Here is a 15,085-nt window from a genome sequence, read left to right as displayed (position 1 = left end):
GATGACAGGAGAGTTTGAGTTGGGAGTCTGGTATCTGTTTTATTTTACAAACTGCTGTGACTCAGTCTTTCAGCCAGCTGAGCAGGAACATGTTCTTGACAACTTTTCTGAAGGAGTGTTTTTTTTTTTTTTTTTTTTTAATTAGTGAGAATGCTGTACCCTGGTAAAGCTTAAAGATATTGGTAATAGATCCTTTGGTTTTAATTGTAGTTTGTGAACTAGTTTAGAACTCGTCTAAAGTACTTCAGGGGCCTTCTTCCTCAAGGATCAGAATTAAGTTGGCAGGATCACTATTGCTTAAATAAAATTTTAGTCCTGGCAAAATTCTGTGCCAAAGATACGTTCTGCTGTATTTTTATTCAGAACAACCACCAAGTATTAATAGTGACTTAAGAACAAGATGGATAAATTGAGTTTGAATTCATTTCTGCAATTGAAGCCAGCTTCACAATCAGCTCAGGCCCCTGGAAGCCAATATTGGCCCTGAAAGGCTTTGGATGCACACAACTCAGGGCTGTTTTTTTTTTTTTTTTTTTTTTCTTCCAGCTTCCTCCCCTGTATACAAAAGCCGTATTTGTTTTTAAAGTTGGAGCTAAATTGGACCAGTTTCCTCATCGGGTTACAGCATGTACCTTCCAGCGTAAGGCAGTGCATGAGGCAGGTGGTATCCTCTTTTGGCTTCAGTGCTTGCTTACGTTGGTTATAAAATTGTGGTGTTTTTCAAACAGTTAGAGGATCATTACAGTAAATTTTAGCATCAGAACCAAACCGTATGGAAGCATTAGGGACACTTGTATGCAATATGAAGAGAAGGGAAGTCACTGTAACTTTGTTACACAGCCAGCTGGGGGAGAGAGGGTGCCTCACCCGAGGCTGGAAGCGGACTCTGCAGCAGCTCAGAGATTAGTTGTTACTGATGTTTGCTGTTTGGTGACACGCCTTTTCTTAGCCTCCCTGCAATATAGTATGATGGCTAGAAAAGAGAATGTGTGTTGGTGGAAGTACAGACCAACCCATAACAAGCACATCTTGCAAAGACTTCTGGACTTGCATATTCTGGTAATTTGAGAATATGGTTATAGTTAATTACATGTTACTACTAATTTTTGTATCAAACAACATTTTTCCCATCCATTCCCTCCATAGGATACTTACTCCTGTCTAATTCCGATACTGCCTTATTACATTTGCGTACAAACTTGTGTATCAGATAATAAACAAGACTGAGCTCCAAAGGTCCCTTCCAACCCCAACTAACCTGTGGCTCTGTAGTGATCACTTTTAGCAAGCTTGCAATCCTCCATGCTGTAATATTTAATGTCAGAACTTCCTACAGGGCTACAAAGCTCAGAGTGTTATTTTATTATATCACTGTTTTGTATTAAATATTGTGTACTCTGCACTGGCTTCCTTCTTAGAAGGATTATACTTGCTTGCGTAAATTCTGTAGTTTTTAGAAGCAGGAAGATCTGAGACACTATAGCATTTATATGTTTGTTACTAAAAATATCTATAGGTTTATTGCTGGTAGATCTTGAGGAGCTTTGGTGACTAGTAATCTGTGATAGTTTTAAGTAGTTTGGAAAACCACCAAAGACTGATTACAGTTTGTGTTCGATTAGGCCTAGATTATTGTAAAAAAAACCCCATAAATGTGCAATATCTTTTTAAAAATGATCACTATAGAATGTGGGAGCAGCTTGAATAATCTCTCAGTTCTTAGACACAAACCTGGGCCTACAGCTATAAACAGTCCAGAAAAGAGACTTCTTTTCCCCCCCCCTTTTATTTCTAGCACATTAGCTCTGCAGAAGGAGACACTACCTGTATTGCAGTACGAGCAGAGTGCAGGAGACTGCTTTTCCTTTTGTTTCTGTGACTGTAACCTTTGTTTGTTGAGTATCTTTTTGTTTTTATTGAGGAATATTGGCCAGGTTATATCGGTAATCAGCCGGGGGAGGCTGAGGTTAATCATCCCACTTACTACAGGAAGGCTGCCTGGGGAGATTGGAGCTTAAGGGACAAACGTAGTGGGACTGATAAAAGCAGCAGGTCTCAGATAAAAACAGGTCTCTGGATCTCAGAGGAGCGAGTGCTTTATAGAAACAGAGTGATAACAATTATGTTTGTAGTACTTGTGCTGTTTATCTTTAATCTAGTCATCCCTGAGGAAACGAAACTTAAGAGGCTGTTCTGTTTCACTTTAGTTCTTCTGAGGCTGTCTAATTACTTTTATTACTTTCTAGTCAGTTGCAACCAAATTTTACAACATCCTTGAAGTAAAGTCAAAGATCAGTAAGCTACTGTATGTTTTCTGGAGAGGAAAAAAACAAAAAGCCTTAGTCCAGAAGGTGCCTCTACTGAGAGAAAAGCAGGAGGAAGCCGCATGCGCTCTTGGGGAGCAGCTAATAACTGGTGAGCATGTTTGTCCCTTCAGCTATAGCACATCTTGCCACTTGCCCAAAGGCCTGTGCTAGAGAGTGTCATGGAGGGAGCATGAAATGAATAGGAAACCAGATGTCTTCTGGTCTGCTGCTAATGAAATGATTAAAAAAAGAAATGCTTCGCCAAGGAGCAGTCTGTCACTGATCAAAATGCAGGAGCCAAGAGTTTCTTCATCCTTGAAGAGGTACTGCTGTGATAAAAGGTTATCCTAAATGCATAGTTTTAGAAGGTTTTAAATATAGCTAAAAACTTGGGGAAGAGCTGGAAGGGCAAATGAATAGAAACATGTCCTTGAGAGTGGTGTTTTTATTTGCAATTCAAACAATTTCCTAGTGCTGGTCTGAGAGAACAAGGAAGCAAAAGAAACTGGTAAAAATGAAAGTAAAACAGTTTGGTTCCTTCATTTCATTGGTCCTAAATGAATTCTAAAATAATGCAATATAAACTAGTTTTAGATACTTTTATGTTTGATTGTCATAGGTGTTTATCAAGAGGTTTAATCATTTTCTAGAGTTTAAGGTCAGATGCTATCTTGTCTGACCTCCAGCGTTTGTATTTCAGCCAGCGTTCTCTACAATTGCCAAGAATTGAGCTAGATTCAGAGGAGTTGCTTGCACTGTACGTTTAGAAAGCAGGGAAACTGAGTCACTTGTAGCACCAGGAAATTGAATCCAGGAAGTATGCTGAAGTGATTGCAACAGGTGAATCATACTCCACTTTGCAGGCACAGTGAAAACCTGTGTTTTTGCTGCCAGGCTGCCTGAGTGACAATTCCTTTTTGCTTCTCAGTCTGGTCTTGCAAATAAGATGTGCAAATGAGACATGCCCTTTACTTTACAGAAAGATGCCACCTCAACACTGATTCACCCCACTCTGGTGTTTTGTTTCCAGCCATATCTTTCCTTTCAGAGATGCTCCTTTTCAGCTTCTGATTTCCGTCTCTACCACCTATGCATACACAAGGGTCAATATCTGTGGCAGAGAAAGAGGAATTACCTTTTTAAACCTGCTTTCTAGTGGTGTTTTTCCTTTTCTCTCTTTTTATTTTTATTTTTTAATGTTATGGTTTAGTTATGGTGTATTATGGAATGTTATGGTATTACCCACTTGGATGTGACCCTGTGCCATATGCTCTAGGTGTTCCTGCTTGAGCAGGGGGTGTTGGACTAGATGATCTCTAGAGGTCCCTTCCAGCCTCAACCATTCTGTGATTCTGTGGTTCACTAGTTGGTTTACTGTGTAGTTCTTTCTATGAGAAGGATAGCATGACTCTTACTGTATGCTGCAGTAATTCAGATTTTTTCATTTGCTAAATCCTTTCAGTATTAAGGAAGAAAAATCATCCCTAAGTGTTACAACATTAGCACACTTGCATTTCAGATCTGAATTTGGTTGTGGAGATCTTAACATTTTTTGTAACAAAAAATGTTCTTTGTCTTAGTTTCCTAACTAAGGAAGTTTTTTTTTTTTCTTTTTTTTTCAGAGTAAATAATGGTTCTGTGCTTTTTGAATGGTTCTGTGCTTGTTAAATTTATTTGCATACATTTGATTATATTCACTCAGTGCATAAAATTGGCTGTGTTAAATTTTTTAGCTGTGTTGTAAAGATAGTTTAAATATGACAGGGGAAAGAATAAGGAAATTGCTAATAAAAGCTCTGTAAGACTAAGTCACATTTTTATATTTGATTATAGCTTATGTATTCTCCTTGAATGTTTGGCTGTGTGTTTTTATTGAATGGATGAGATCAGGTCAGTGAGCCTACAGTAGAATGTGTGTTTTCTTGAAACCTTTTTGCAAGGTCTGAACCAACTGAATAGAAGCTGCTAAAAAGCAGAGGAGAATGAAGTTCCCCTTCTCCCCTGGTGCTGCAGTTTCAGGGTAACGTTAAGCAGAGCGGTTATTCCACCCCACTCCTTGCTGTTTGGTATTACCTCCTCCCTTGTGCCAGATTGAGTTTAAGCTGGACGAGTTTCTGGTTTTGTTCCCTGTGCCTCCTGCAGAAGCCTGCGGAGAGGGTGGGATTGCTCCCTGCAGCAGCTTTACTGGGAATGTGAAACCCTGACCCCGCTATGCGCGAGGCAAGGGCTGTGCTGTGCCATCCAAGGAGAAGCGAAATAGGATGGATCATTTGTGTTGCATTTTATTTTCCTTAGGTTGAGCAACTAAAATATGATGAATAGTTAAAAATTGGAAAGGCCTGTTCTCCTTTCCTTTCCATTACATGCAGATCTCTGCAGTAGAGTAGAGGGTTGTTGGCAGATAGTTACGTCCTTTACAGAAACATTTCATCAGTTTCTGGGGCAAAGCCTTTGACTAGTGGTCATCAGACCACTTGCCACTAAACCAGCAAGTTTAGCTTCCTGCTGGGGCCCCAGGTCCTTCTTTGTATCAGGAGACTTATCTAATGCCAATGCATGTCACTGGGCTAGTAAGAATTACTTTGGGGAAGATTGACTGAAATCCAAAGGCAAATTCTATTTACTCTTTTGGCTTCCCAGTCTTCTAACTTTTGATCTAGAAGTGACAGACTTGTGTTATCAGTGTTTAACAGAGACTAGCTCTAATGTTATTACCTACATGTATCTTTGAGATACTTCACTGTTGGAATTAATTTGGTAGTCTAGGTATTTCATGTTCAGGTTGTATATTTTAGTGAAAATGGACATTGGCTGTGATGCTGACACTGTCTTCATGATAATTTGATTCAGTACCCCCCCAACCTTTTCTTGGAAAGATAATACAAAGAAATAGGGGCAAAACAATGTTGGAGTTGCCTTCAAAATTAGGCTCAGAGGGTATGCTACTTGAAGGTCTGAGATTTAGATAAGAAAAGTTAATCAGTAGCTAAAAAATATTTACTGCTTCAGCAGTAAATGACAATTTATGACAATTAATATATATATAAATACACACATGAATGGTATGTATCAAAAATGTGAGTCTGTGAATGTAGGCGATAGGTCAGTTTATAGCTTGAATACTTAAAAATGTATCTGCACTTTTTTTTTCTTTTTTTCTATTTTTCTTTTTTTTTCCCGTTTTTTCAATCAGTTGATAGAATGGAGTTTGCTTGCTGGAAACTGAATTAGTGGCCTTCAGCAGTTAATTTGAGCTGTAGATTTTACTGCCTGGTATTTTTTTTAAAATGTGTTAACTTTTTTTTTTTTCCCCTCTCAATATTCTTCAATGTAGTTCTAGACATCTTGATTTTTTTCCCCTAAAGCCAAAAATAGGAAGGAAGGAAGGAAGCATGCTGCTCTGTTTTGTCACTGAGGAATAGTTACCATAGTCTGCCATTATTTTTGTCTCTTACCCCCACCACTTTTAAATAGAAGTCAAGATTAACCAAATATTCTTGAGTTTTATTTTAATATGGACTGTATTATGAAAATTCATGTTATGAAAATTATGCCTATGGGGGAACATGCTTCCTATCACCATTAGTAGTTTTACTTTTCCTTGGAGAGGTTTATTTTAATGCATTGTCCTTGCATTAATGCATTGTCTATGCTTTGATATTTTTTCTTTCTTTTTTTTTTAAGTGTCTATCACTATTTCTCCAGCAGACAATCAGCTACAATTCTTTCCTGCACAGTGTATTTAAAATCAACTTGAAATTACTGGAGAATTGCACTTGAAGTGGCCTCAAGAGGCAGAAGAAGCAGGTCTTCACTATAATGGAAGAGGCCAGGAGCTCAAAGAATGGAAATCATGACTCAAGGAAGTCTGCGCGTGTTGTCTGCGAGGAAGGGAAAACAGTCAAAATTACAAATAATCAAAATTATAAACATAATAGAAGTGACAAAACTATGAAGGATGTTGGGAGAAGTTCTCCAAGTGGAAATAGCAGCAAAAAAAGTAAACAAAATGATGTTTTTGCTGAAAAACAAGAAGAAAATAAATCATGCAAAGGAAATAGTTGTGTTCCTGGAGCTAAAGATACAGGGTCAAGCCTCCAGGATCGAAGTCATGGAAAGGCAAAAAAAATGTCTAATTTATCATCAGCAGTGGAAAACCTGAAACAGACAAAGGCTCAACAAGTGGGAGAAAACTTCCCAGGTTCCCATGTTACTGGGAATGGAGTTAGCACAGAAACCTTAACAGCTACCCGGAGAGGGAAACCAGCATTGGAAAATCCACTGGGAGTTCATACGTTGAAGACTAATGTTGATCAAACTGGTGATCCTGGTAAAACTGCTTCAGATCAAAGAAAAATGGAACATAAGCCTGATGACTTCAGTGAGTATTATTCAGTACTGCTTTATGCATTTTTCTTCTGGTAAAACTCTTAACAATCTGAAATAGGCTTTGAAATGATTCTATTTGCATTTTTTTTTGCATATTATAAGTTGCTGAGTGCATTTAGAGAGAACATAATAATAAGCATATTACTTAGAAAGTAGAGATTATGATAACAGCTGTCCTTTTTTCTTCCTTTTTTTTTTCTTCTCTCATCACTAAAACCTAAACATCTCTGCAAGATAGATAAGGGTGTGTGGGTTTTAGACAATTTTGTGAATTTAGTGCCTTGGAAAAAAAACTTCGTAATATCATTGCCTGTTATGGAAGGACTTTTCGGAAAGATGGGGGGAAAATTCAACAGGGAAACTTTCTTATGGGTAGCACAAAAACACACATTTCTGTGATTGTTGTGCATTTTCTGTTACGAACTCTCTGCCTTTGGCAGAAGGCTTTTTGTTTAGGGGACTGTGTAATATATACATCAGCAGTTATCTAAGAAAGATTTTTTTTCCTTCAGTTTTGGAATTAAATCAGGGTTTGTGCCATTTCAGGTTATTTCCTTAGTACAGGACTTGCCAAACTTCTTCAAAGTCTGTATATATATATATTTCCCCAATAAAAATGCTGTTTTAAGGCTGCCTTTTTTAACCCATCTCAAAGAATTCAACAGAAAAATAACTTGAGATGGCAGCATCTTGTGATCAGTCAGCATTTTGTAGACCACCATATGTACTGCAGGGACCATCTGTCCCTTACAAAACCAGGACTTGAAAACTTGCTCAGTTTTTGTTTCCTAGCTAGTCTGGGGACAAAGGCAACCTCATAAAAAACTAGCTTTTACTGATGCTTGCAATTACTGGAATAGTTTAATATGTAAGTGTTTGGACAGATTATTAAACTATGAGCAAATCGTAGGCATCTGGAGGAACTGGCCTTTCAGAATCCACTTGTGTGTTTGCAAACAGGCGGGTTCCAGAGCGCCGTGGTAGCTGGCCGCAGGGCAGCGAGGTGTCACCGTGCCGTCAAACACAGCTCCACCAGGCTTTTAGGTCAAGGTGATTGAAATGTGTGGATACCAGCTTTGTGAGATTGTTTGGGTCAATGCCTTTAAAGTGGTTTTATGACTGTTTCCTCAGCAAAGTGCATGATGTAAACATTTTAACCTAGTATTTGTTGTTCCTATCACAGTAAAACATTACGATCTCGGGTACTGTACCGTGCTCAACACAAGGACCTTTTTTCCTGCCTTGGAGAATTTAACTGAGAGTATGAAGTTAGGATCGGAGAACAAAATGGATCTATCAATTATTTTTTCTTTTTGATAGCACTTTAGTAGCATACTAATTTCTGAAGTCTCTACAAAACTGTGATAAATGTATTGAAGAGATTCTAATCTCCATGGTGATTTCGGCCAGCTTTTGGACAAAATTCTGGAATGTGTGTAGTTCTTTACTGAGACCCTTTTAACTGCTGTGACCATAGTTCTATACATTTTCTGGAGTTATTCTGAAGAAAATACCTATTTCTTTCTGTAGATAAAGAAAAGAATTCCGAATCAACTAAAGAACATACTTTGGAGGCTGATTATTTAGAAAACACTGCAGTTATTGATGAATCTAATCTGACAGCTGAACAACAACTAGGACTGAAACAAGCTGAAGAGCGACTGGAAAGAGATTACATCTCCCGACTTGAAAAAGTAAGTTGTGCTACTTATTAGCAGAAAAGAAAGTTGTTGTCTCTGTACAAGAACCTTTAGCCTATCTTTCATTCTGTTCACCATATTTCTTCTTCAGTGGTATTTCTGCTACATCCCGTTGCCTCTGTATCTTTGTTCTTTATAAAGTCTCAGTTACATGATCTAAGCTATTGTTCCTACTAATTGACTAGTCCCTTGTTGGAACAGAAGCGGATTGGAAATTTGATGTTCCTTCTGTGGCATATGTAGCCCATGTGGAACAATATTCTTAATTCCACAGAGCTAAAGGAGACTGTTCCATTACTTATCTGAGATTTTTTTCAGGAAGTTAGGTTACCTGGACACTCAGCATACAGGATTGAAAGGGACCTCAAGGTATGTTCAGTGTATTAGCCTGCCACTAATCAGAATCATCTATACTGAAGATAACACCTTAAGAATATTTGTCTAAATTGTTCTTAATATTCAGTGAAGCAAATTTAAAAACCACTATAGGAAGCCAGCATTTTTTTCCTAATGTCTAGTGCAAGGCTTTCTTGTAGCATTTTAATCCCTTCATATTTGGTCACAGGAAAACAAACCTAACACTTCATTCTGTTTTTAGCAGCCTGCCACACATTTGAATATCATTACCATTTCTCCCTTCAAGGTTGTCTACATTAGACTCACTCGCTCTTTCTGTGTCATTGGATGTGCGTGTGGCTTTTTTTAAGCTAGTGGTTCATTCTTGTTGCTTTTCTCTTGGCTTCCGCCACCCAGTCTGTGTAACTGGTATCCAAAATTGGAGATAGTGTTGCAGCTGAAGTCTTAACTAGTACCATGTAAAGAGGAAGGCTGACTTCATCCATCTGAAATAAAACATTTGTGTTTATGTTAGACCAGGGTGTCTGCTTTTATAACAGCAGTAGGATGTTGACTTGTATTAACATCCCCATATCCTTTTCTTAAGAATTGCATAGCCAGGTGTTGCCAGACCTGTATTTATTTTAGTTGATAATATGTAGGCAAGAACAATACTTTGATGTTATTTAATTGCACTTCATTAATTCTGCTTCTGTAATTTGTTGTGATCATTTGGAATTGTCATCTTGCAAAGCCTTGCGAACTACTCCCAAATTGATGTGTTTTGCAAGTGTAGTTAGTACACACTTTTTTTTAATTATTATTATTTCATAAGTCCTTAACAAAAATATGAATGATTCTAATGCTGGAAGGATTCTGTTGACCACTACTTGGTGCATATGCCTACAGCCGTGGTGAACCTTTGCTACATGCCCTTTCAAGCCCACCTTACCAATCTTTAAATAGCTTTTATGATCTTCTTTTGAGACTGATACAATGTAAAGTGACAAAAAATCTTGTTAAACCAAAGATGCATCTTCTGTTGCTGCTTCTTCAAGCCTTTCAATTTTGTGTTTTTAAAAAGCAACTCTAAAATTGGTTGAGTATAACTTGTTCTTAGCAAATCAGTTTGTCACCTGTGACCTATTTTTTTCTATGTACTTATTAATATCGTAGTTATTTATTGCAGTATTTTTCTGGAGGCTAATTCTGACTGGTCTCCGATTCCTTGGCTTTTCCTTTTTAGGTTTTTAAAGATGGTTTTAAGTTTTTCTTTCCAAGTGATCTGGAGCCTTCTGATTCCCCTTGGGTTTTTAGATACAAGTGACTCTGAGATGGATGAGTCAAGCGTAAATTTCACTAGGCCTAGGTTGTCTGAAGGCATCTAACTTAAGTAGCAGCTTGTAACTTTCTATTATTATTGTTTTGACTTCTTACCATTTTTACTGGTATGAGGCATAACTGGATGATTAAGCTAAGCTTTACAATAAAGGCAAAGTAACATGATTTAATCTTTCTGGCAACATCTGTTGACCTAGTGCTGCAGATCGCTATTGTACATTGTACTCAGGTATCTCTGTTCCCACAGGGCTGCAACCAGCCCACTTTCATTGAACTTGATTTAAAGAAATACGCAATCGTTTTTAATATTATTATTGTTGGAATGCATTCTACTTCATGTGAGTGATAAAATACTGTTTTTCAACTGCAATCCTTGAATCTTCATAGTCAAATCAAGTGTAACTGACTGCAACTTATGTTCCTAATAGATGTTTAATTTCATCTTTCACTGTCGCAGAAAATGAATTTGAAGGAAAATAGTAATAAAAATGTAATGACTGTGTTATTTTAAATCGATATTTACTCTCCAGTTGGAAAATATCAGAAAGTATGTAAAATCTTTCTAAAAGTGAAAGATCAAGCTCATAATTTGAAAAGTTTACTCAAATTTGCAGTGGTTGAGGCTTTCTGTGTAGTAAGTCAAATTTGTTTAGCCTAAAAATAGTCCATTTTAGCATCTTAAAATAGTGTTCTGTGTTCATTTATTGCTATGACACTGTTAAGCAGCTGGTGTTTTTAACATGCTTCTCCGTTTTAGTAAATACAGATGTACTAGGATTAGAATGGAAATGTTAGGTAGGGTCTTTCAGTCTCACAGTTATAACTGACAGCAGTCACTGGAAAAGTGAAAGCCTGGAGGAAAAACCAAGATTTTTTTTTTCCTTGGGGTCCCTTGAGGAGGGACAGAAGGAAGAATTCTCTCACATGTTGACTTTGAAGTGAGCATATCAAAAGGCTTCCAATCTCTATAGCTGTGTTTTATTAGAACATTGTAAGAGAGCAAGAAGAAACAACTGCTAGATAAGGCAGATCCAAGTGGAGGATTTGAAAGCAGTTCCTGCCCTTCTCTTTGCAGAGGTGCCCCCTTTCTGCATTTGAGTCTAGCAGTTCTCAGTGGTTTTTTGCATGAATGAGCTCCACGGTGTCTCCCCTTGGTCCCTGGGAAGATGAAGGTTTTTGCATCCTCTCCTGAGAGTTGGCTGTGAGGCTGTTTCTTGTTGCAGGCACCTCTCCTAGGCTGCAGTTCCCCATTTGTGTGCTCCATCACTCACATCCTTTCTGTCCAAAATGCCTTTCTCTAAATCTTTTGAGCATGCTGAATTTTTTGAGGGAATAGAGTAATCTCACATCCAGCTGGAGGTTCTTCCCTTGTGCAGAGTACAGGCATCAGGAAGTCAGAAACCAGCTATTTTCCTCCTTGCTGGCCAGGCATCCCCCCTTTAAAAAATATAACAGTATTGCACTTTACACTGTGATTATCCAAAGCAAGGCAACTCCACTGTCATAATGTGTAGAGCGGATAGTGTGATGAATACTTCCCATTTCCTCCTCAGAAAAAGGAGGATTGATGCTACAATTTAATAAATTTATAGTTATTAAACGCTTGGGCTGTCTGTTCAGTTTGCTGAACTTAAATTCAGGATTCAGCATAAACTGTTAAGTCTTAATCTTGCCATACTGAAATCTACTCGGAAGTATAATTTCTAAGACATCTCTCTCTCTCCTTCCATTCTTTCTCCTCTTGTCATATGGACACTTTGTTTTTCTTTGAGATTATTTAATGTTTGCAAAGTTGTATTGTAATATTTTAATATATAGAATAATATTATGACATTTTAAGTGATGCATCGTTAAATAGAATTTATTGTTCAAATAATGGAGTGTTTTAGGTGACAGAAAAATTTTCTTTAATCTGTGGCCATTTTTCCCCAGCGCTCCCCAGAATACACCAACTGTCAGTATCTATGCAAGCTCTGCTTAGTTCACATTGAAAATATCCAGGGAGCTCACAAGCATATTAAAGAGAAACGTCATAAGAAAAATATAATGGTAAGTAAAAAATAAAAAAAAATAATAAAAAAAAACAGTCAAAATTCTTATGTGGTGTATTTCGTTTCATCATCTTCATTAAGTGAAAGTTTGTGTGTGCTGAACAGAGCTGCACAAATTCCTGTTGCTCGTTTTCTGTTTAGGAGCAAGGGTTTGATGATTTGCCCCAGGCAAGAGGAAGGAACCTTCGTGATAGTTGCTTTGAATTCATCTCTCCGAGTAGTGGGCAGTTTGGTAGGAGCTTGAGCCTCATACTTTTAGTAACAGAAGGCTAAGAACTCTAGATGAGAAGCACATTTAGTTTTTCTGATTGATTCAAAAATAACGCTGTTAGTGGCAAGACGATTAATGGGGGGATTTTTTTATTATTATTATTATTTTGACTTGCGTAGGATATCTTTTTAATCCACATCCTTTCTGCGATGAGTAAGCAAAGGAAATAGTATGTGTAGTACATATATCCCCAGTGCAAGAGGGACGTGGAACTTTTAGAGAGGGTCCAGCATAGAGAAACGAGGATGATTAAGAGACTGGAGCATCTGTCGTATGAGGGAAGACTAAGTGAGCGGGGCCTGTTTAGCCTGGAGAAGGAGAGACTTGAGAGGGGATCTGATCAGTACATACAAGTACCTGAGGGGAGAATGTAGGGAGGATGGGGCCAAAGTGGTGGTGGCTCTCAGTGGTGGCTAGAGACAGGACAAGGGGTTATTTGGTACAAGTTGAAACACAGGAAGTCTGATCTCTGTGTGAGGAAGAACTTTCCTGTGAGGGTGACAGAGCCCTGGCACAGGCCACCCGGAGAGGCCGTGGAGTCTCCTCTCTGGAGATCTTCACAATCCGCCTGGATGCCGCCCCATGCCATGTGCTCTGGGTGTCCCTGCTGGAGCAGGGGGCTGGACTAGATGGTCTCTAGAGGCCCCTTCCAACCTCAACCATTCTGTGATTCTGTGATAGACTAAAGATAGAGTATTAAAGTAGGGATTCAGTTCCAGAGATTCCTTTGTCGTCTACCTGTGCTTGCGTGTATGTGTGGGGTTGGTTTGTTTGTTTTGCTTTTCTTTAGGGAGAAAGGCAACTGGTTTGTATTGTTTTAAGAAATAAATTTTGAACATGACTCTAGTAAATGGCTCACAGTTGTGGGGTTTTTGTTTGTTTGCTTTGTTTTGCTTTTTTTTGACTTTTTTTTTTTGCCAACTCGTTGTATGTAGATGCTGATGAAGACTTAGAAGTCTGGGGTATATAGAATTTTGTGGTTCAGATAGTTAAACAACTATTGCAGCTGTTTCCCAAGATGTAGTCAGTGGTTTATTCCTGCTTTCATGTTGTTCATACCATACTTGTACTTGTGATTAATCCTCTACCATATACAAGCCAAAACAGCACTGGGATCACTCTGAGTGTGGTGTCTTGGGGAGTGGTATTTTTGCTTTTATGTTCAGTTATTAGTTGTAAGAAACTCTGCTTCTATTGCTGTCTACTGAGTTCCATCAGGAAGGGCAAAAATAAATAAGATGGCAACAAACCAGCTCCACAAGTGATATGGAAATGCTTTTCTACCATGCTTTCCATCTGGGCATGGAGATAAGAAATGAGGAAAGAGGTTTCTTTACCAGTAAATAGAAATGATAGATGACAGGGTGCAGTTTCAATTTTTAACACTTGTCTACAGTAGCTTCATGTTGTATTACAAAGTGGAGTGATAAGTAGTGTGTTACTATCTAAATATTGCTTCATTAAACATATGTATTTGCCTCGCAAACACTGTGTGTTTTGAATATATCAGTGTATACATTTGAATTACCAGAAATTGATGATTAGTAGTTTGACTGAGAAAGTCCCATTACAGCTCTAATGATGAAATAGAAGAGTACAAAATAAGCTCAGCAGCACTCAAGGAAAGGCCTGTAGCAATACTATTTTGAAAAAAGAAGACTTTCAGAAATCCTTTGTGAATTTTGATTAAGAAAATAAAAGTTGATAGAAATGGTTTTGTGCTGGGCTTGTGTGTTGTCTTAATGCATAACTATTTTCTGGTTATTGTTTCTTTCTGTTGTCAGCTGTGTATTTCATGCAGTCGTTGAGCTTGTGAAATGAATACTCCTTGCACCTACCCTTAAATGACATGATGTCACTGGCATTTGTTATTCTGGATGGATTAAAGTCATTATAATTTGATGGATTAAGAATAGCTCCTGGCTCTAGCTGTGTGGCGGAAGTGGGAGGAGACTCCTCCTCTTAAACTTCCTTGGCATCAGGCTTTTTCTACCACTGAAATCTTCCCTGCAGTTGTGATTTATTCTAAAAAAGTCGTATGAGCCTCGTAAAACTTCCTCCACTCAGTTACTTTTAGTATGTAGAAATGCTTGCAGCTTTTCACTTCCTGGGATGCGCTCTGTTGCAGAGTGGTGAGAAAATGTGGTTGGGAAATGTGACGCTCCTGGTTTCCTACCCGGTTGCCAGCTGTGAACAACACGTTCCCTTTTAAACACGAGCAGTGCTCTCATATCCATGGGCCACACTATTACACTTGCCAGTTGGGCTGGACAGAGTTCCTGCCTTTGCGAATGTGTGATCAGAACAGATAGAAAAAAAACATAAACAGCAAACAGTACATTCTGATATCTTGCAATACTATGAGATAACCTTTTTCTCTTAAAATATCAGCTGTCGCTTTTATCATCCCAAAATTATTCAGGAAAAACAAGAAGAGAATGAGCTGCGGGCCCTCCCACCCCCCTCCTCTGCACAGTTGGCTGCTCTGAGTTTTACGCTCATTGAGGCAGCAAATGAACAAGGCATATCAGATGAGGACTTCCGAATCCGTCAAGAAATTGTAAACGAGATGGAGAAAATCATTCAACAGCCTTTACCAGGTATCCATGGCATCGTCCATTTACTTTAGGTGTAAATTGTTCTCTTTCTTTTATTTTCATCTGGATTTTGATACTTTTGTTAAAGATGGAA

The 15,085-nt window shown here is 38.2% G+C and overlaps 1 protein-coding gene across 1 annotated transcript in view; it reads left to right on the top strand.

Annotated features, from left to right (window-relative positions):
• The first annotated feature begins 5,972 nt into the window (after positions 1-5,972).
• The window catches only part of TUT4 (terminal uridylyl transferase 4), a 37,529-nt gene continuing 28,416 nt past the window's right edge, over positions 5,973-15,085 (top strand). The window contains exons 1-4 of the mRNA XM_088536602.1: positions 5,973-6,687; positions 8,226-8,389; positions 12,005-12,121; positions 14,817-14,994. Of these exons, the coding sequence (XP_088392728.1) occupies positions 6,126-6,687; positions 8,226-8,389; positions 12,005-12,121; positions 14,817-14,994 (1,021 nt within the window). The 5' untranslated portion in view covers positions 5,973-6,125. The remainder of the gene's footprint in view (positions 6,688-8,225; positions 8,390-12,004; positions 12,122-14,816; positions 14,995-15,085) is intronic.

Source organism: Tinamus guttatus, unplaced genomic scaffold (genome assembly GCF_059628265.1).
Source record: "Tinamus guttatus ecotype Peru unplaced genomic scaffold, ASM5962826v1 Tinamus_guttatus_pri_ptg000044l, whole genome shotgun sequence".
Lineage (NCBI taxonomy): Eukaryota > Metazoa > Chordata > Aves > Tinamiformes > Tinamidae > Tinamus > Tinamus guttatus.
The sequence above is the reverse complement of the archived record's forward strand: the minus strand, read 5'-3'. Positions and strand labels throughout refer to the sequence as shown.